Genomic DNA, 21,913 nt, shown 5'->3' with positions numbered 1-21,913 from the left:
TAAATAGGTTTTTTTTTTGAAAGAAAGAAAGAAACACTGTGTTTTCAGATTAGCACAATATCGTCACAGCCATTTTCACATATATCAATACCTTTATGATTTTTATCATTTATAATGTTGAGTGGTTATTTCAGTAATGTGTGTGAACAAAGCGTCTGAGCATAAATGTCGATTGTGTGAGTTCTAAAACATTAGTTCGGGTGGTATATATAAGAATTATGGGCTTGCAAAAAATAACAGTCAAAACACTAGCTCCTCTTCATGTAAATAATAAAATTCTTGCCCTGAAAATGGTAGAATAAATCCACATCTAATCAGATGTACAGTTAGAATGCGGCATTGAAACCTAATGAAGAAGACAAAAAAATAAAAGGAAAAGGTAGTAACACTGATGATCTTTTACCATATAGTACATGTGTGTTGCATCCATACATCTGTAAGTGAGCTTTAAAAATATCTTCAATAGCAGAGATGTGATCTTGGAGGATAAGCGGTTCTTCTCAAACACACATTATCATCTCCCATACAAAATTCACAATAAATATACTTCTGTCTTCTTATACGTACTAAAAACACTATCTTGATACATTTTCACGTGTAACAAACTGCGTTCTCAGACAAAGATAAAAATGGAGATACAGACGTGTACACGCATGATTTGCGTTGAAGGTTGCCTCCGAACGCAAACAAAGAACTGACCTTAGCGACAGTGATGTGCATACAGGAAAAAAAACATACAACTACATATCCACGAGTCTCTTCTTCTCTAAGTTTACATGCTCGTCCATCAGTTTTCAAAATGGTCTTTTACGGATGTCTGTGTGTCTAAATGACACAAGAAAGCACATATCACCAATCTGAAAACTGAGAGAACAATTTCCAGTTATTACAAAAAAAAAAAAAAAAAGAAAAAATCACATTTCTTTGTTATCGTCACCACAGCCTTTGCACTGTTATTGGTGTGTTATATAATCTATAAGAGAGGCTTCATAGTTAAAAATTCCATCGCAGGTCAACTGATCCAAACTTTAACCAAGCACTTCAAACGTCTCCATCTTCATTCAAACTCAACCAGTGAGCAGAAAAATCACAGTCAGTAACAAATATTCCACGCGTCTCAACAGCACTTTACTAAAATTCTCCATTTGAAGTACAAGCTGGGCAAAGCATCTCTGAGCACTCATAAGAATAAAATCTCGTGTAGGTCTAACTCTGATCTCTCCCAGCGAAACAGTTGAACTTCTTGCCAAAACTTTGCCTTTCTGTCACTCAGGTGTCTGGTAAACTTTGGCTTTCTGAAAGTACTTCTAGTTTCTATTCATGCATAATAAAACAGGAGGCACATCATCACCATTTGGCATAGATTCCCAATAGGCCCTGCCTACATCACATTATAAACTTCAGCTATCAGTTGTGTCCCCTGACTTCTCAACATTAGTTATGGTCAGCGTCAATGGGTCAGCTTTTAAAGATGCAAACAAGCCTTGGTTAAAAGATGCTGCGATCTGTAGAAAGGCGGAGAAGCTCGCTATAACCTGAAAACTGAATAGCTTGCTGTGTTGAGACTAATCAAACCCAAACCCACTCTGTCACAAACAACATAAAGTTCATTACCCTCACCTATACATGCTACTTCACGTGTTACTGTAATGTCTCTCTCTCTCTTACACACACCTAAATACATCTACACTCACGCATACACACTCACCCCCAAACACGTTAAACTCTACTACCTGAGTAACGCAAGCACTGTCTTAACATTTGACTCACAACACACAGACACACAGTCTAGCTGAATAGTTTGATGAAGCATCCATGGCAGTAGGGTTTGTCATTCTGCTCTTTAAAGGTGCCCTTATTGAGCTGTTTCAGGCAGAAAGCACAGACAAAGTGCTCGGGGTGGAACTTCCGGCCCATGGCGGTGATGCAGCGGCCCGTGATTGGCTTCTGGCAGCCGGAGCAGAGCGAACCCCGTCTCTCGTGGTAATGCACCTCACAGTACGGCTGGTTGTCGTGTTCAAAGAAGCTCCCATTCACAAAGGGTGTGAAACACTCCTGCAGTAACCAAATACACACACACACACAAGCGTATGCACACACACACACACACACACGATTTCAGGAACAGCACGGTTCATCTCTAACCAACAGATACAGGCATAAACTCAACTTTAATAAGTCATCCTAAAGTGTTTGATTTCGACAGTCACTTAAAAAAACTCTATACCCACAAGCTAAACAAAACATATTGGTACTGACCCTACAGACAAAGCACTCTGGGTGCCAGAGACAGCTGAGGGCAGAGATGTAGTTCTCGAGGATGGCACGGGCACAGCCTCCACACTTTGGAGCAAACAGGTCAAAGTAGTCTTTACGACAGTAGGCCTTCCCGTCTTTCTCATGGAAACCTGACGGACACACAGAACAACACTGACAGACTCCTGCAGCACTGAGAGGATTACAGTACAAGACGCTGAAAGCACAGTGGCATTTAGCGGTTTAGGTGACACACTAGTTAATCGCGTGAACAAATATATTAAAGAGGAAGAGTAATGAAAGGGAGGTTTGGAATCTTACCCTCAGGGCCAAAGAATGCTCCACACTGAGCACAGAAAAAGTGTTCAGGATGCCATGTCCTGTCTAAGGCTGTGACCACTTTCTGTAGAAACAGTTAAAAAAAACAGCAACAATAAAAAAAAAACATTTTAGGCTCATTTACCAAAGGGAATGCTTCAACATGAGCGGATGTACATTGAGTGGATATGTTAGAAAACCTGCAAAAGAAAGGGCTGTAAAAAAGGATATTTTAAACAATTGTGCATGAGTGTGTGTGTGTGTGTGTGTGTGTGTGTGTACTTACATCCAATATGGGTCCATTGCAGTAGTAGCAACGTGGGGAGAAAAGGTGATGGTAGTCTCTCTCACAGTACGGCTGTCCATCTCTCTCAAAGAAGTTTCTAGAACCAATCTCCTCCTGACAGTGTGTGCACACAAAGTGCTCTGGGTGCCAGGTGCGTCCCATCGCTGTCACCACCTGTGCACACGCACAAAAACATGTAAAAAAAAAAAAAAAAAAATCAAGTTACTTGGTTTTTAAGCAGTTTTACAATGTCATTTATAGCAATCCTATAACGAAACTACTGGTAAAAAGAGAAACATTCAAGAAAGTAATATTCAAGCGCCCTCACCTGGCCAGCAATGGGTTTGCAGCAGGCTCCACATACCCCCTTGGCCACAGTCTGCACTCCCAGCTTGTGCAGGTCAGACTGCAGACTGCCCAGCATATTGTCCAGTTTATTGACCTGTGTGTGAGGGCCTTTACCCTGAGACATGATCTACAGACAATGGGGAAAAAGTCAGAGGAGAGGAACAAACAAATATGTAGACCAGGCAAAAAAAAACAAACACACATACATTCGCACAGTCGCAAACCATATCACTCACAGACACACGCTTGTAACCACACATAAAGCCTGAACACCATTCACTAGCCAGGACACTAGAATATTGAAATGATTCCATTCCGTCTAAAGACCCTTATCATCTTTCATCATCCATCATTTATCATCAATCATCATCATCAATCCTTTATCATGAATTTATCATTTATCATCATCATTAAACATCATCAATCATCAATCACTGTAGTGTGCAGTTTCTGCAAAGATCACTTAAATCCATCTCAGCTCAGCAATTTCCACAAGCGTCCCTGACAGACTTTTTTCTGCAGAGAGACCATGTATTAATTCAAGGTCAGGTCAAAAAGTCAAACAGACCTGCACTATGACTGACACTTAACTGAGTTTTCCATCTCTCTAATCTTCACAGTCTTAGAAATTCTCACCAACTACCCAATCCTACTGAGCTCAATGGAAAATATGCGTACACACACACACACATACATACATATATATATATAGAGAGAGAGAGAGAGAGAGAGAGAGAGAGAGAACTATACACCGGTGGTTTGTATTTCAAAACAGATAACAGATCCAGCAACAAGAGCTGATCTTTCACTTCAGCAACTCAGAGCAGAGGGAGGAGATTGAGGTTTCCATGCCTGCATTGGAGGAAAGAGGGGGTCATACTCCGTTTGGCAGCCCACGGACACCAGGACTTTGGGAGGAATGGGAGGGGTGGGAGAAGGTGACTGAGCAGGTGGGGGGCGAGGTGCAGGTTTGGGGACAGGTGGAGGAGACTCCACGGGTTGAGGGGCCGGGGGGCTGGGGGGTCTAGGGGGGCTAGGGGGCTTAATCTGGACTGGGGGTGCAGGGGGTTCCACAGGAGGCTGAGGAGGTGGCGTAGGTTCTCTAGGGGGAGGAGGAGTGGGGACACGGGGAGGAGGTGGGGGTGCTGGAGCAGGAGCCTGTTTCACTGGAGGAGGCTTCTTTGGCTCCTCTGGTGGGGGTTGGGGGCGAGGTTGAGGTGGGGGGAGCACTTTCCTCTGAGGGAGAGGTGACTCAGGAGGAATGATAATCTAGAAGAAACAATTGACAGAGTAAAGGAGGAAAAAAGATAGAAATCAAATAAGTATATGCACGAGAAAAAGAAACAAAAAAAAAAAAAAACAGATTTAAGTGAAAAGACAGAAAGAAACTTAGAGAAAGTTTTGAATATTACCTAAGTTTGTGCAATTACAATGAACAGCTATGCCAAGCATGCTAAAAAAGATGAGGGCAAAAAAATCCCTGTCTTTTCAGTCCATCTTCCATCTACCTTATCCACATCAGCTCTAATGTGCTCCTCACGCAAGCGTTTGGGGTTGGACATAACAATGACACCCTCCGTTAGCCAGTCATCCGGCTGCTTCCGTGGGCGATCCTTTTTGGCAATTCCCAGCTTGCCTTGCAATTCTTCAATGAGTCGGTCCTGAGAGCTGCTCTTGTGGAAGATGATTGGGCCCATCTTCCTTCGGATGAGCCCATCCCGGTACATGGGGTGAACGTTGGGTGTCTCCTTGGTGCGTCGTATCACGGATTTGATCTGGGCGGATGGACAGATCCTATCACATGTCAAACGCTCCATAAATGGTGTTAGAGAACACACTAGAAGCAGTCTGGTGATATTTGGTGAAATTTACCACCAGATGACGGAGCGCAGAGACATGCTGAAGCTTAAACTCAGCCCTGGGAAAGGGTTACAATTAGAGGAGTCCACCATGTGAGTTTGGATGCCAAGGTAAGAAAACCTGGCAGCTATTCGCAAATTGCACTTGCAGTTCAACAAACACTGCCCAAAGCACTGCTTTGCCACAGAGTCAGAAAATCTGGGATAAGTGGTGTCAAAATCACAATTGTAAATCACGTTGAAGTTGCAACATGAGGACTCATGTTTCAAAATGTGAGTTGATTCACATTAAGTGTCTTTAAGTAGTTATGGTACCATGGAATCACAGCAACCTATGTGATGCAGTTAGTGAGTGCGGAGAAAAGTTGGTCTACAAAAAATATCTCCATATATGCAAACTGGGGTGAGTACACACTGCAAATCGGCACATCATTCTGTCATTTTGCAATCCACCATGCAGTCAGTCAAACAAGCAACACTAAGGCAAACTCTCCATTCGTCGGTTATGAACTCCTAAACAGTTGTTCCGTACGTGTCCTGATGCAGAGACCCGGTCCACAGCGGAGGGCTGCAGCAGGGGCAGGTCTAACTGGGCATCAGGAGTGCCGGGGCAGGAAGATGGGGTGAGTGAGTCATCCATCCAGCTTGCTTCAGTCAGAGGTGTCATGGAACCATCTGGCCCGTCGTAGGGCAGTTTCAGTTCCATGTCAGCCCAGTCCAGAAGGTCACTCCTGCCGTCCGATTGGTCCTCTGGGATCCCGTCCCCAAGTTCGCTTTCAGTTTGTGTGTCAGGCTGGACCTCCCTGCGATCCATAGCAACAAGAGGCTCCTCAAACACCTCCTGATGCACTTCAGAGTTTACATGTGGAGCCTCTGAGGCCACCAGCGGAGCTTCGGCCTCAGGCTTGGTGAAACTCATAGCTAGGAGCTTATCCAAAGCTTCATCCAGGGAAGGCTCCAGTCCTGGGGTTTCCGGTCCAGCCGGGGGAGCAGGCCTGGGGGGAACAGCCACATGCTCTAGCTGCTCCTCTCTGGCTGGAGGGCTAGGGTTTGTGGGTACGATGGGGGCTGGAGGAGAGGGGGACTTTGAGGGGGTGATGGAAACTGGAACTACCGGGGTTTCAGTGACATTGGGTGGAGAAGAGGTCACGGTGGCTGGAGGTGAGGATTTGGGTTCAGAGCTTGGCAGACGTGATAGGTTATCGACAGCTGGAGTAGCTAATGGGCTTATCCTCTCTGGGGTTGTAATAACAGCAGGGGAGCGTGGAGGACTGGGGGACTTAGGAGCTGGTGCAGAAAAGGGGGATTCTGTCTTGAGAACAGGACTTGTTGAGGGACTGATGGATTTGTTTGGGCTTGGCTCACATTTACCAGGAGATATGGAGGGTGTGGAAGTAGTGGTAGTCTGGGATAGAACCACCAGAGATTCCACATGAGAGCTTAGCATGGAGGGGGAGACATCAATGATGTTGTCCGGATTGGGGTTTGCCACAGGGGAGAAGCGAGCAGTGGGCTGGGAATGAACTGGAGGATTAGGGATAGGTTTTAGGGTGGTCACAGGAGCCAGTGTAATACCCCCAGGTTCACCAGAGTCTTCCACTATGTGTAACTCAAGAGGTACTGGAGGGGTTGGGAGGGGAGAGTAACACGCGGGTTTCGGGGGGACGCTTGGGGATGGGGAGGCTGCAGCAGGGGCTGATGGGACAGCAGGAGGAGCGACCTCTCCAGCAGTGGAGGTGTTTGCTGTTTGATCAAACAGAGGCTCAGAGTTTAAGGAGCCCAAAGAACTGGGCTGGAGGACATGAAGGAAAGGAAACAAAGAGAGAAACACAGAAGATGAGCAGGTTAAAGGAGGAAAAGGGAAACATAAGCAGAAAAAGACTGTGGAGAAAGTTTTGTTTAGAAGGATCGAAAAAGAAAAGACTCTATAGTATATTTTTGCAGAAACCTTTGCTACAGTCACTCATCAGTTATCACCCTGTCTTCGCAATTATACAGGAGCAGGTACCTACACTATTTTATAGAGGTTTCCAAAGACTCAACACAATCCACTAGCAGCACAACATCCTGGCATGACCATCTGAACCTTCAGCACACAAACAGATGCATACACATGCAAACTGCTCTGCACCTTGAAATCTGAAAGACAGGCCATGAGTTCATCCAACTCCCGTGTGGCAGAGGTGGCTGAAATGCGGCCCTGTTGCTCTGAGGGAATGTCCAACTGTCCATCTGTGCCCCCTACTTGAATTGGACAGGGACTGGGCCTGAAGCACAAGTGCACATGAACACATAAAAACACACACACACACACACACACACACACACACACACACACTCAAACAACTCAATCATTTACAAAAACCAAAGTACAAAACTAAACTGCCAACTGCAGATTACAAACATACAGGAACTGAGATTTTAAACATCATCTGTTTTCACTGAAAAATTTTTCCAGAGAAATCACTCCCCTTCCCCTGCGGGAAAATAACTGGAAACAAAACACTGCAAACAAAGCAAACAACCTGGAGCCTGCATTGCGAGATGACTCTATCTGTTGACCACTGATCGATTTAACACTGGTGAAAAGTACACGGTTCTTACGTTGGAGAGGGAACAGAACTCTCCAGCTCGTTCAGCAGGCTCTCTACAGTTGGTCGGCCTTCTTCTGACCCTTTCGCCCCGTTCCTCTGGGATCTGTCCTGGCCTGCAGGGGTCAGGGTGACGCCCGGGTGGGAACCATTTTCCTGGATGTAGTGTGCCACGCTGCAGGGCGGCAGGGGAGGGGCTGCATCCTCTGCGGACCAGAGATACATTGAGGGGAGGACAGGGTGCACAACGAGTTCAATACACAGAGAAGAGGGAAAAGAAAAACAGTCTGATCAAAGAAACCGTGCATCAAATACTGAAATAATATCTGTGTTACGGTCTGCGTTTATCAATATGTTAACACAACAAACGACATTTTAAATTTGTCAAAAGCATTACATCCAGGGTCCAAGAACTCTTAATACTCCCTGTGTGTGTGCAATTACACCCAGGGTCTAAGAACTAAGAACTAAGAACTAAGAACTCTAAACACTCCCTGTGTGTGTGCACAGGTCTCTTTCTCACTTGAGCTCATCCCTTTTGCTTCATCCCTTTTCTTCAGCGTACCTGTTGTGGGGTATGAGGGTGTGTTCTGCTGAACAGCATTGAGCTCCAGTAGCAGGCGGTCCAGTTCAGACAGATTACTACCCAGAGCGGTGGTCATGGCCGCAGCAGATGAGTCTGAGTGTTTCTGTTTGTTTGGGAAACTGAGGGAGGGACAAACACAGAGTCTCTGAACTATGACCTTAACCTGAACAGAACTATGTCAACACACAAAACCCTTAAAACATAACACGATCTCTTGTGTATTGTGGCTTAGTTACATCTATTAAAATACGAAATGCTATCCTCCTTCATCTTATGTCTCGTTACAAACCTGTAGATGTGATCCTCTTCTACGTGAGACAGTGGAGGGCTGGTGCTGTCCCTTGACCTTGAGCTTTTTGGGACAGAGCCAAGGGACTGGTGAGGAAGAATACACCACAGAGCATTTAAACAAACACCTTCTTCATCACATTTTCGCCAACATGTATCGTTGTTGTCAACCTCATAAGTAGTTTTAGAAAATGACAAATTAAAATATCCAATGATGTAAATCTCACACGTTTATCTCCGTATTATGCTCATTTACGTTCACAGGGATCATCACCCGTTTACTCTACTGCTCCATCAAAGTAAATGTCTACCCGCGCTATAATGTTAAACATTGTAATGAAACACTGCGTTCTCTAATACTGTATTGTCCCAGGATAAGACATATCCACTGGTTGTATTTGTTTCTCAGTGAGGGAGCTGCTGTCCGTCTGACCTGTTGGGAGGAGTGTTGGGAGTCTGGCCGGTGAAGGAGGGATCCGTTCAGCGCCTCAGCGGAGGGTGGGGGAGGCAGTGGAGGAGGGACAGAATCGTCCTGGAGGAGGCGCCCCTTGTTGGGAAAGGAGTACGGCGTCTCCTCCGGCAGGAACACCGGGCACTTCGAGATGTGGGCGGTCGAGGACTCGAGGTCCGCCAACAATGCGTCTGCGTAAGAGATACCAACAAAATGTAACATACCAATGCCAACAGACAGTTTTATTCCGCCACGACAACACACGGTGAACTTGACTGTGCCGAAGCAGCTGTGACTTTGCCTTTGTAAATCCAAGGTCTCACCAGGAAGCAACACATTTCAAAACTAAATTTATCTCTGAAATGCCGTAATGATGTCAGGCGAAGTGCCACGAAAATAACAATTCAACCCTTTCATCGTTTCTTTTAATACACAGGTATGATGGGAAATAAACAGCAAGTATTAAAATTAAGCTCTGAGCCTTGTCGTCCAACAAAAACAGTAGCTGTTCTTTTCTTGGTGTGTGTGTGTGTGTGTATATAGATATAATGCCTGTGTGTATGAGTCACTCCCTCATTCCACCCTTTCAGTCTCCTCCTCCTCCTCCTCCATCACGTTGTCTAAAAAAGGCCTATAAACAGAGAGGTTCTTCTGTGCCAAGGTTAACCTTTCTATTAGCGCACGCAAACATCCGACAAGCAAACCAACAACACTGCCTCTCTTGCTGCTCTGTGGGCCAGAAGTCCATATGCCTTCACTTCAAATGATTTCAGCTCAAAAAAAGAACCTGTAACACTTTTAGGGACTATTAATAGGGACAGCTATGCACCAATCTTATGTACAGTTGCTTGTTTTGGATATGCTAGACATAGAAGGCACTGTGACATAGTACAGAGGTGGGTCTGCTTGTGGTTTGAATTCCTGCTATGCCATACTTCCCAACTATTGTTGCAGAACGGAGAGGACATTCCTTGTGTGGGAATGTCATCCCACGTCACTCTCGCTCTCACTGTCCGTCACTGACCGTTCGCAGTCAGGTGCCTGTGCAGTCGTGGGTAGCATTTCACGAATAGTGTCATTCTCAAACCATGCTCCACCTCTTGTGTAAGGCTGTGTGATTTGTAGCATTAAAAGATGAAGTAGCAGGCTTTACACGTATCGGAGTATTACCTCACCTCAACTGAATCAACTGCCCTGAGGTGGGGAAATTTACGAAACAAGGATTCCAAATTGGCAAGAAAAAAGGGAGACGTTTAGAGTTTAAAAAAAAAGAAAAAGCCAACTAGTGGTAAACCTTTTTGTAAATGTGGCCCTGAGAGTGCCAATAACTACCTGTTTTGTTTCGCTGATCGTAAGCACGTCTCACTTCAAACCTCTTCAGTTGTTATGAAACAGCATTAAGCAATCAGGTGGACTGCTGTCCCTGTACAATATCCCTCTTACCCAACTCAGACCCCAGGTTATCCCCTCTCCTGTCAGTGGCCTACAGAATGCCTGTCAACACAAGTGCCACTCTGGAGCTCCAGAGATCATACACAGAGAGCTGTTTCTGTGATGATGTGTCATAGATTCCAGCTGATCTCTCATCGTAGCAATTTCTAAACCTGATCCAGCTTTTAACACATATGGGCATTTCCTCCCAATGGTGTAACTTCACACGGGGCTGTGTATGAGCGTCTGTGTGTCTCAGAGCCCCACAGAAAATGAGAGGGGGAGAGAGAGAGAGAGGGAGGGAGGGAGGAAGGGAGAGAGAGAGAGAGAGAGATTGTACGCCTCTCTAGGCGAAAGGTTTCCTGCATGTAATTCTTAACCTGTTGCTGACAGACAGACAGACAGATCCACAGGCATGCAGAACACAGCCAGACAGACAGATCCACAGGCATGCAGAACACAGCCAGCAAGCCAGACAGACAGACTCATAGCCAGAGCTATTCGGTATCGGTTCTGTGGGTGTGCTCCACACAAGCAGTGCAAAATAAAGCTCTTACCTCACCCCCTCCACCCAACTCCTGACAGTCAATAATAGCCAGAAGCCTTTTGCCCACACATACCGTACGGGGAGAGAGACACTCACATGCAGGGGAAGTGACTTCATGGGTGGCATTAGCATTCCGTGAGCTGGGTTTATATGACAGATATACAGTAACCAGTGTCTCACACGCTCAAGGCTGTGAGACGAGAACTGAAAGTTTAGAGGCAGGCGTCCTGAAACACAATATATAAAATACTACCAGAGACGAGGTCATAAAAACTCACGTAATCAGAGGATAGGCTGGTCATGAACAGATAATAAATCTGTGCGTTGGCTTCAACACGTATACGACCGTGAACGTGGCGCTTTGTCAAAGTGTGGAGGTTTAGTCAGATGTCTGGTGTACGGACTGTCTCCCATAAGGAGTCGCGACTGGTTGGAGAGACAGATATAGGTCTGCTGGTGTGAGTGGAGGGTTAAGGAGACACACAGTGACACTCAAGCAGCCGGGGGTCCCTGTCAACGCTTTTATTAGAGTGGTTCAAGGGGACACCATTGCAAAACCGCTTTGGGCTTGAACAGTGAAAAATGGACCGCAAAAACTACTACTGGGTTAGCTAAATTTTGAGGGGGGTTATGGTGATATCAGTTTTATTTAGCGCTAAATAAGACATACATGAATAAGAGGGTGGTTATACACTTTCTCAAAACACAACGCATGCTGTTAACACACACTGGGGTAAGGATGTTCAGCAGGGTGGAATTTAATGATTTACTTAGTTAGATAGATAGATGCTACGAGGTACGCTAGCCATTTCACATTTGTACTCACAGAGCTCTGCGCGGTATTCCTGAAAAGTATTCCGTCGTTGTCTAGGCCTGTATGCGTGTGTGTGTGAGTGTGTGTTGAACCGGTAAGTGGAGTATCTTAGTAGAGCCTGTTCACTGAGGGAGTGGGGGCTGTGCTGGGAGGGGGGGGGGGGGGGGGGGCAGTTAGAGTGGTGTGGGAGGAACATTAGAGGCAGTGCCAGTTAACCCAATCCTGTCCCTGTACTGTACACACAATAACCAGTCTCCTGTCCTGCCCCAAAAGTCCTCTGCACTGACTGCTCCTTTTTTTTTTCTTTTTTTCTCTTATTTCTCTATCGTCATGCGTTTCAAGCTCGACAACACTTCAGTCTGAAAGCGAAAGGTCAGAGGTCACACACAAGACAGACAACTTTTGCTTTCGTGTTTTCTTTCTCTCTTCCCCTTCTCTCTACACCCTGTGCTCCGGTGTAACTGAAGGGGGAAAAGAAAATGACGCGGCGGGAAACTGGTACTGAAGCGGTTCAACTGGGATGCTAAAGGGAAATCAAAAGTTTGTCTGGTTTTGTTTAACCTGACCCTGGACTTATTTGGACTTCTTAGAGGAACGTGAGAATTCATATGTCACGTTCCTCATGCCTCCCGTAACGCGTTCCTCTAAAAATAAAGACAAAAACAAAATAAAAACAGCTATCCGTATTATAAATGTGTACTTACTCTCTGTAATATAAATGTATATTTGCTCTCTTTAATATGGTTGTATATTTACAATATAAATGCTTACTTGCTCTCTGTAATATAAATGTATATGTGCTCTCTGTAATACAAATATATATTTGCTTTCTGTAATATAAATGTATATTTGCTCTCTGTAATATAAATGTATATTTACTCACTGTAATATAGATGTTTATTTGTTTTCTGTTATATGAATGTATATTTGCTCTCTGTAATATAGATGTATATTTGCTTTCTGTAATATAAATGTGTATTTACTCACTATAATATAAATGTTTATTTGTTTTCTGTTATATAAATGTATACTGGCTCTCTTTAATATGATTGCATGTTTACTTTTTGTAATATGAAAGCATATTTTCTTGCACTGCAAGGCATGTTTCAGCTGTTTAAACTGACGAGTATCAGGGGGCCTTGTTGCAGTCTGTCTGTCTGTCTGTCTGCATTGGCCTCTTAAACGTTTACAGTCTACAGCAAGCTATGTATGACTCAGCCATATTTATTAACAATTAAAATGTGTATGAATAAATAAAATGTATACATAAATAAACTCTTCGTGTTTAAACGTAGCTGATTCACCACATGGGAGCAGGTCTATTTTAAGGTTTTAAAGATGACACGTAAGTCTGTGGAAAGGCTCCCAAAATAAACCAAGCTACTCAAAAAAAAAAAAAAAAAAAAAAAAAAAAAAGAAGGAAAAAAAAAGTTTGCACCTGGCTCTAGCACGCTAAACAGATCCATTAAAAGCCTGAGAGAGGATCCTTGACTGTACAGCACAACCTGCTCAGGCCGCTTTGAAACGTCACTGACGCATAAGCCCCGTCACAAGCCTGATTAATGATTTTCCCATCAACAAAAGCAAACAATACGTAATGGTCCTAAAGACCCTGCATGCTTTGGAGGTTAGAATGATTTGGAAAATTCCTTTGTTGACAGACACAAGGTAAATGCCAGGCTGCTCCTTCTACCTAAAGCACACACCCGCATACTGTGCAGTGCTTTGTCCTTTGGAGAAGTTATTAGGGCAGACAAAAGTGCACATGTGGCAGACTAAATGAAGGCTGATCCCGGCTTTTACTGGGGGTGGGGGTATGGACCTCCACGACTGAGGGACACAGGATATCCTGTCTGACACAGGATCTTCCTGTCAAGGGTGTGACAGCTAGCTGAACAGCAGGATTAAGAAGAAAACAAAATCAAAAACACCTGCAATGGAAACCAGTGGGCTCATGATATTAAACATTTTTAATAACTGGTACATATCGAGTTGAACGCGGACACAGAATCAGGAGGGTTGCTCCTGTCTGGCTTCATTTGGTCGATTGAGTAACTTCATTTTGTTGCAATGTGTTCCACTGGCCAGATAGGGGCAGCGTTGTCATTCATTTCAGACGGAGACCTGTGTTTGGGCGCTGTTTATGGTGAATGTAATAGAGTGGTTAGTCAGTGTGATTAAAGAATGCAAACAGGCGTGCACAGCCAAGCTTGAACTCAATCCTCCACAAACTGCTTGTTCACAGAGCAAAGTCCAAACCCACTAAGAGGATATGGAGACTGCAACACGAACTGTGTTTTTTTTTTTAATCTCGGCGGAATGCAATCTGTGTTTTCTGTCACTTCCACATTGAGGTGAAGTCACTAACCATCAGAGAGGCCGTCTTTCCGTAGACTCGGTGAACTTCTCAAAACTTTTTTGAGTCCTTCCCAGCGGTCGATACGGCGATACACTCACAGCCTTGTGCGCGCTAAATGTAATTTGTTTTTCTTCGTTCCAGATGCTTTTTTTTTTCCCCCTACAGCGTCTTGGCATACATTCCTGATGCATCCCTCCCCTTTCCTTTACCCTATCTGAAAATGAACCGAAGAATTCCTGGCATTCCGTTATAGAGCCGCTAAGAAAGGAGCTATAGAGTCAGAGACGAAAAAGACGGGGGGGGGGGGGGGGGAGGACAGAGAGAGTGTAGGATGAACGAAGAGATGGCAGTAGCGATGTAGCTCACGCTCTCGCACAAAGGATGGCGTTGACTCTGACACGAACCGCCACCATCAGAAGCAAAGCCACTCAGAAATTCCACCCACCTGAGTAGAGAATCACAGAAACCACTGTACACACAAAAGGCCCTGTGAGATCCCAGAGAACAAACATATAACGAGGGGCCTTTCTGAGAACGCGGTCAACGCAACAACTGTTTATACTGTCTGCAGGCACGCCGGACGGATTTCTTTTGATAAGATTAGATCTCGCTAATGGACAGAGAAAGAGAGAGTGAGTAAGAAACAGCCGTATGGCTTTCTCTGATTTGAAAAATACCTGATGTATAAGCAGGCTGATGAATGGGGAATGCTTGCTTTGCTCTGTATGGGTTGATTATTCTCCTGAACAGTAGTCATGTGGGCAAAAAAGGTCAGCGAGGTCCAGCCATGCCAAGGCTGTTTACGACTGCTGGACACGGTCAACGCTGGCAACAAACCCACAGCAGAAACCCAACACCAGTCTACCAAACGTACCCTGATATTTATATCAGCCAGAGAGAGAGAGAGAGAGAGAGAGAGAGAGAGAGAGAGAGAGAGAGAGAGAGAGAGAGAGGGCCAGAGAGAGAAAAGAAAAGCAGGAATTGGAGTTGGGAGAGTGTAAGACATGGGGATGGTGGGGGGGGGGGGGGGGGAGGGGGACACAAAGAGTAGGTCAGGGAGGTCTGGCTGCAGGAGACAGGGATGACCCTGGGAAAAAGTCAAAACAAAAAGAACAAAAGACATAAAGTTGTAACAGAATAAGGCTTGGGGAGAGATATAAGAGAGAGAGAGAGAGTGTGACAGAGGGGCAAGAGGTGTCTTTCCAAAATCTCACCCACACAACCGCGGCCCCACCCTGCCCCGAAAGCCGACACTTCCCTAAAGAGAGCCCACCAAGAACCAAAATAAAAGCTCTTCTTCGCAGAGAAGTCCTCCAACCAGACATGGGGGACCCCATGGTTCTATTCTGGAAGTTCACACACACACACACACACACACACACACACTGATTGGTTGGCTACTTTTAAGTAAATGTTGGCTGACTCTCTGTTTCAGTTCAACATGTTAAATCTAAAGAAAGTCTTTGCTGACTGTCGGAACAGAAAAGCTCATTAGTACAGACTGTCATCATTATCTCAAGTCTTCTCCCTCTAGACACTCTCTCTCTCTCACACCCGTCTTACACCAGTACATGAGTCAAGCGGACAGTGGAACATGTGAAACTGGGGGTGCACGGTGGGGGGTGGGGCGGGTGTCGGTTTGAGTAATGTGGGAAGAATGCTGCTGTAGCACTGTTTCACTATGATATCCAAGGCCATCAAGACAACAATCAGCATTGTCTCACAGCCAAGGAACACAGCCAAGGAAGAGAACTGAGAGGAAAAATGAGACACATGGAGAGGGAGAGAGAGAGAGAAAGAGAGAAAGAGAGAGAGAAAGCAAGACAGGAAAGGGAAAGGTCAAGTGTTAATGCGAGTGACAAAACTGGCCGGTAGCACAGGAAAGGGTGTGTTTTTGTCTCGTAAAATGTGAAAAACATTGATCTCCACACATATAATCTACGTTCAAGCGGACAGAACAGTCAGGCCCTAACTGTGGAAAGGAGCCACAAGAACAGAGCGGTTCAGAATTTTATGGAGCGATGCAAATGGCTTATTTCACCATGCATCATATACGGTGTGATTCTTCTCGCGCGACTCGACGGCGTTTGCACGTTTGAAATATGGCTACGCCTCGCTGTCATGTTTCATTTTTTATTTTAGAACTTAAGAACTTTCAAGAAATGTTCTGATCCAATGACAGCTGAAACCTCTGAGAGCCATTTTTGTGTGTGTGTGTGTATTTGGACAGTCTTGACCAAAGCCCTAGATGCAGAGCTGCGGTCACGGCCCGGGCCCAAAGCTTTGCTGAGAGACGCTTCCTTTTGTTGTTTCCTCAGGAAGCTGTGTGGTGCTGTCTCTGCAGCTTTCAGCTGTGGACTTACCTCAGGACGAGAGCACTGGGTGTGGCCCCCAACCCCCGACCCCCCCAGCCGGAACACCACCTTCATCTTCTTCACCTCTTCTCTCTCTCTCTATTTCTGTCCCTCACTCCATTGCTCTGTCTTTCCTTCTACCCGTTTCTTTCTTTTCTTCCTTTCGTTCTTTTCAGTCTCTCTGAAGCGCTCTCACTCTCTCTCTTCCTCCGACTGTGGGTGTGAGGTGTTGAGTTCTCTCAACAGTGTGTGAAAGCTCTTGTGTGGGTGCTGACTAAGGGGTGAATGGTTGAATGCCCTGGGGTTTCTTGTGATGGCAAAAAAACAAACAAACAAACAAAAAAAACCCAAAAGAAAACTGATGGTCTGAGAAAAACTGAGAAAATCTTCATTGTTCTCCCCTTGTTTTTAGCCTAATTACTGCCCTGTGAAATGTTCAGTCAATTTCATTTCTGATGAAAAACAGAGATTTAGGTCTAACAACATCTCTATTGTACACCTGTTTGTAATGATTATATAAAGGGCCTCTTTAAATGCAAGCCAAGGTTTGCGTCCATGGCAACCGTTAGAAGTGGAACACTGTTCTGTAATGCTGTACATATTCCCCGAGGGGGAAAATTCCAGGGTTTACAGGAATTCCAACGAGGCTCAAGGGACCAGTACAGGGGTCCACAAAACAGAGACTAAAAACTGACTCACACACACACACACGCGCGCACAGAGAAGTCAGGCTTTCCGACACGCGATAAACCACACGGGGGGGTGGGGGGGTGGGTCCACTCGCCTACTCCAGCAAACAGCTTGCAGATTAACACTGGCGAAATAATTTATTAAAACAATCAAACACCTCCTATACGTAATGCACAGTGATGGACTGTCCATAGAATTGCACCACTACTGAAATGCAGGACAATACCAGGTTTTCTTTTTGTTTGTTTGTTTTTTTTTTGTCCTCCCAGAGTGAGAAGTGATTCCGGTTTCTATTCTCTTTACTCGGTTTGACCTTCTGACTTCGCTGGGACACGATCCCACACCAAACAATGTCAGATGATTCAGCAGACCGCTGGTAAAACACCACGTTACTCTATTTCACTGGAATGACCTCACGTTATAAATTATGACTCTTCCCCAGCTTTACCGAGAGGTAAACCCAAAGTGGGTGGTAGGATTTAAACGTCTTTTTCACCCACAAAAATCTCTCTTGCTCGTCTGAAGCCCCGGCCCACAGACGCAGTGACGCTACGCGTTCCATTGTCACCTCTGCTTCTTCAGCCAGACAGGTCAAAGCATGGACAGACGCTTAGCCTCCAAATCCACTAACACTCAGCTCTGTCACTTTCCCAGCAACGGTCGCTAGGCAAAAGGAAAAAAAAAAAAAAAAAATCCCCCAAACAGCAGTCATGGAATATATAGCACACTAGTAGGTCTAACTCTTTGGTTTCTTTGTGCCTCCAAAGTGACACAAATCACTTTGTGTTTTCCTGAAACGCAGTACACAACATAGGGCTTCTTTTTTTTTCTGCAGTGAGCTTTCGGTCCGTGGCTGCAGTTCTTGTGTGACTTTTGCTTTTTTTTATTTATTTATTTACTTGGCTAAACCGTCTCACTCACAGGCTGGTGTCACAGACCAAACACCACAAAAACACCACACTAGACTGAGAGGTGAAATTTGGGACAACCCCATATGTCCTCCCCGGAACAATTTATGCTGACTAAATGTGCAACCAGATGTAGGTGGGCTATACAGAGTTTCAGTTGCTATGGCGAGATGGTCAGATCTGCCTCAGTCTACAGCGGCCGTGTTGGCCCTACCTCAGTTTCCCTCAGGGTCACTATTACACTACATGGCTCCCGTCACGACAGCAGTGAGTCAACACTCAAATGTATTCTTTCACATATCTGCACTGTGGCTGAGTGTCTGCCCAAAGAGTTGGGAAGGACTTGTAATATTTTTCAAGCAGATTGGAAAAAAAAACTACGGGCAAGGGGAACTGGTACTTGGACCCTTGTAAATGGCATACTGGCATTAGTTGACTGTCTCTTAAGGACTAGCAGACGGTGTTGCCAAAAAAAAAAAGAAAGAAAGAAAGAAAGAGGAAAAAAAAGAAAAAGGAAAAAAAAAGAAAAGAAAAATGCAGTTTGTGGTCCCACCCATGAACGTGTACTACCCTCCCAGCAGATCACAGAGGGTCTGTAACTGAGACAGAAATAAACAGCTGAGAGGAGAGACAGCAACTCCACAACTTCTACTCTGCAAGAACACACACTGGAAGGGGGAATATTTTAATCAGATTATTATTAGGATTCCTCCTACGGTTTGATGAACATTTAACACACAGCTGAAGGACAAATATAGCAGTAGGGGAAATTATACAAATTAGGCAAACTGTTGGATTAACATGCACAGTTGGTGCAAACTAAACTTTGGTGCAAATTGAGAACATCTATCTCTCTCACTCTTTCTCTCTCTCTTTAATTATTGCTTCAAACATGAGACTGACTTCCATTCGGGGTTTACAGAATCAGTGTTGTGTGGTTTCAGGACAGATAAAATCTTCAGAACTAACCAGTGAGGATATGAATCTGCTGTCACTGAAATTGTCGCACTCAGGTTCTGAGAACTCCTGACTTATAACGGGACAGGAAACACCTTCTCGCTTCCCACTTCCCACCTACAGCAACAACTAATTTGGGCTTGAGGGATCCAAAATACAGACCCTTATCATGTTTAAGCACCGTAACTACACAGTTTTCACACAGCGATCGCAATGGCAACGTATTTTTCTGCTAATTAAAACCAAAGAGCGAGTATTTACAAATTCCACTGGTCTACATGTTTTGGAAATAAGAGCGCTCGTGAATGTTAAGTCGCACTTATTGCTACTTTTGCAAGTTTTCATTAGGTCCCGGAGAGCCCAGGTATGGTCCTGTATGTTGCGAAACATATTATCTTCAAGTTCCAGCTGTCTGCGGCAGGGGTTTTTCTGATGGTGTCATACCGGGACATCGGACTACAAAAGGCTATTCATCAAATTACATGTTCTTGATATTTATAGGCAACGTTACTCATTCATACAGCCTGACAAGACAATAACTTTCTATCATTACGAACATGAGTGGCGCGTACTTAGGCAAGGAACGACAATCGCTAATTTTGAATACTTGTGACATAACCTAAATGAAGTAAAGTTAATATGATGTCTCAAATGGGTTGAAAAGCATTACTGCAACACATCCCTTTTTAGGAAGCCAATTGTGCGATTTTGTGACAACAGTTTACTTTCAAGTCATCTATCGATTTTGCTGATAAAAACGCATTCTCCTCTTAGGGTTTTAAGGATCTGTCTCTCTAGTTTATTATTAGGAAACCGTTAGCTGATTAGCTACAAACTAGTTAGCCCGCTAACCATCTCCGACCCACTCATATTTTTCTGCAATACAAAAGCTGATAAGTATAAGACACTTACCTAAGTCGTCCATGTTTCTTGAACTGTATTCTAAATAAGTACAAAGTTTTCAAATATTCTTATTTCCAAGAATGTAAAGAGGGTCCTCTCAAAATCTCAGTTCTGAAGTTTCGCTGAAGTTTCGCAAGTGCAACTGAAGCGAGGCTCTAGGCACACCTCACAGCCGACATCAAAGAGTATTGCTGAGCCGTGCATAGATACATCGCCCTCTAGCGGTTAAAGAGAGTACATGGTAAATTCCTACGATAGTTACTATTTAACAACCCATTACTCTAAATGTATTTACATGTCTAAACAACAACTTCAACATCTTACATCTTTTATTAAATTCTAATGACACGTCGAATACGCAAAGACGAAGGATGAGGACGAGGAACTAGAGAAAGGTTATTGCATACACGGAAAAGAGTAACAGAGAAAAAACATCGGAATTTATTTTTCATCAATAAAAATAAGAATGTGTCCGTGTGTTTTCGCGGGGAATACGCAGTAAAATGACAAGAAGGTATGATAGACGACATGATAGTGGACTGAGCAGGACTGTCACTACATGGTCAGTTAACATACTTATATCTCTTATAGATTATACCTCACAATAATACAATAAAAAGGATCATATGAACGTAATCAGCCTTTCACAAAATATTACACGCAGACAACGTATTTAACGTCTATTTACTGCTGCATACATTGCCCAGATGTAGATATTCTGAAAACATGCAATATAACATACAGTGTAATACAATATAATACATTACATCCCAAGATAAGCAATGAGGTTCCACAGAAAGCTGGATAAGATAATCAAGATGAGAAATGAGTTGGAGCTTGAGAATAACCCTTAGTTACCAACCTGTAATTCATTCTTAATGGTACACTGATGGTGTAAGTTGTCAGAGTAAAGCAGATCAATGATCCCTTCCTTTACCTGAAGGTTACGTCAAGAACTTTGTTCTTGGATCACATTTTTACCTGGCATATGATATGATAGTTCAGTTCACATCCAGGGCGGTTAACAGATGTTCTGGCACTACCACCAGTGTGATCCGCCATAACAACAACCAAACTCAAATCTTGTGGACAAATAAGACAGATTTTGAGTTGTGAGACTTAATTTTGTTCACCATTTTGAGCTTTTATTATTATTATTATTATTATTATTATTATTATTATTATTATTATTATTACCACCAGAGTTTTATCATTGTGGGAGCTATTTAATGCAGTGTCATCAGCATGAACACAGCAATAAACACACTGTTTTCAACTGATTTAAAATCTCCCAAAAGGAAAAGCAATATATATGTCTATGTTAAACCAGCTAGCCAGCGACTAATTTCTTAAATCACTTAAACTTAAGAGTTTTAAGCTTACACATAAACACTGATCCAGCATGACAAAGGACTTTTGATGGTACTCCATTCTTTTATTTTTTTAACGTCATGAAAAAGACACAGAGCTGTGGAATGGGACAGTCCCACAACTCTAACTGTATGGCATGGAACAGCCTTTGATTGGACGTGCAATTGGCAGTTTGTTCGTGCGTGACTCTTGCAAGGGCCTGAGGAGAGAACGAATCAGATATCCGGTTTGTAATCCTGATGGGCCGTCATGCTCTCTTTGAGGCACTCGCACAACATTTCTCTCTGCGTCACCAGGCGTTGCTTGTCTTATCTCAGCATCACCATACCCATTATCACATTTGCAGGAACATTTTTTTTTAATATAAACATGGTATTCCAGTCAAGTCGAAAACCTGGACTTTCCAAAAACCTTTCCAAATTAAAACAGGCTGTACATTTAATTAGTGAGACTGCCCTGCAATGCCGACCTCGTATTTTTTATAATTTAGGTAATATCTAAAATGTTAAACTATATATGATCTAGAGTATATAGTTATCCCTGTCCAGCTCCACATTTTAGTTCTTATGGAAATAAAAAAACACACAGAGACAGAC

General features: G+C 44.0%; 1 protein-coding gene across 1 annotated transcript; it reads right to left on the bottom strand.

The window, feature by feature from the left end:
• Positions 1 to 927: 927 nt before the first annotated feature.
• On the bottom strand, positions 928 to 20,034 carry pxnb (paxillin b). The gene is made up of 11 exons (XM_030781839.1): positions 19,956 to 20,034; positions 8,966 to 9,174; positions 8,534 to 8,619; positions 8,224 to 8,363; positions 7,672 to 7,864; positions 7,199 to 7,334; positions 3,189 to 3,335; positions 2,861 to 3,034; positions 2,578 to 2,659; positions 2,260 to 2,408; positions 928 to 2,055 (listed from the first exon to the last, which is right to left on the bottom strand). Exons 1-11 carry the CDS (start codon positions 19,966 to 19,968, stop codon positions 1,789 to 1,791), a joined length of 1,596 nt encoding a protein of 531 aa, XP_030637699.1. The 5' UTR covers positions 19,969 to 20,034; the 3' UTR covers positions 928 to 1,788.
• Positions 20,035 to 21,913: the final 1,879 nt, after the last annotated feature.

This window comes from Chanos chanos, chromosome 1 (genome assembly GCF_902362185.1).
Source record: "Chanos chanos chromosome 1, fChaCha1.1, whole genome shotgun sequence".
Classification (NCBI taxonomy): domain Eukaryota; kingdom Metazoa; phylum Chordata; class Actinopteri; order Gonorynchiformes; family Chanidae; genus Chanos; species Chanos chanos.
This window is presented reverse-complemented; position numbering and strand designations above follow the sequence as displayed.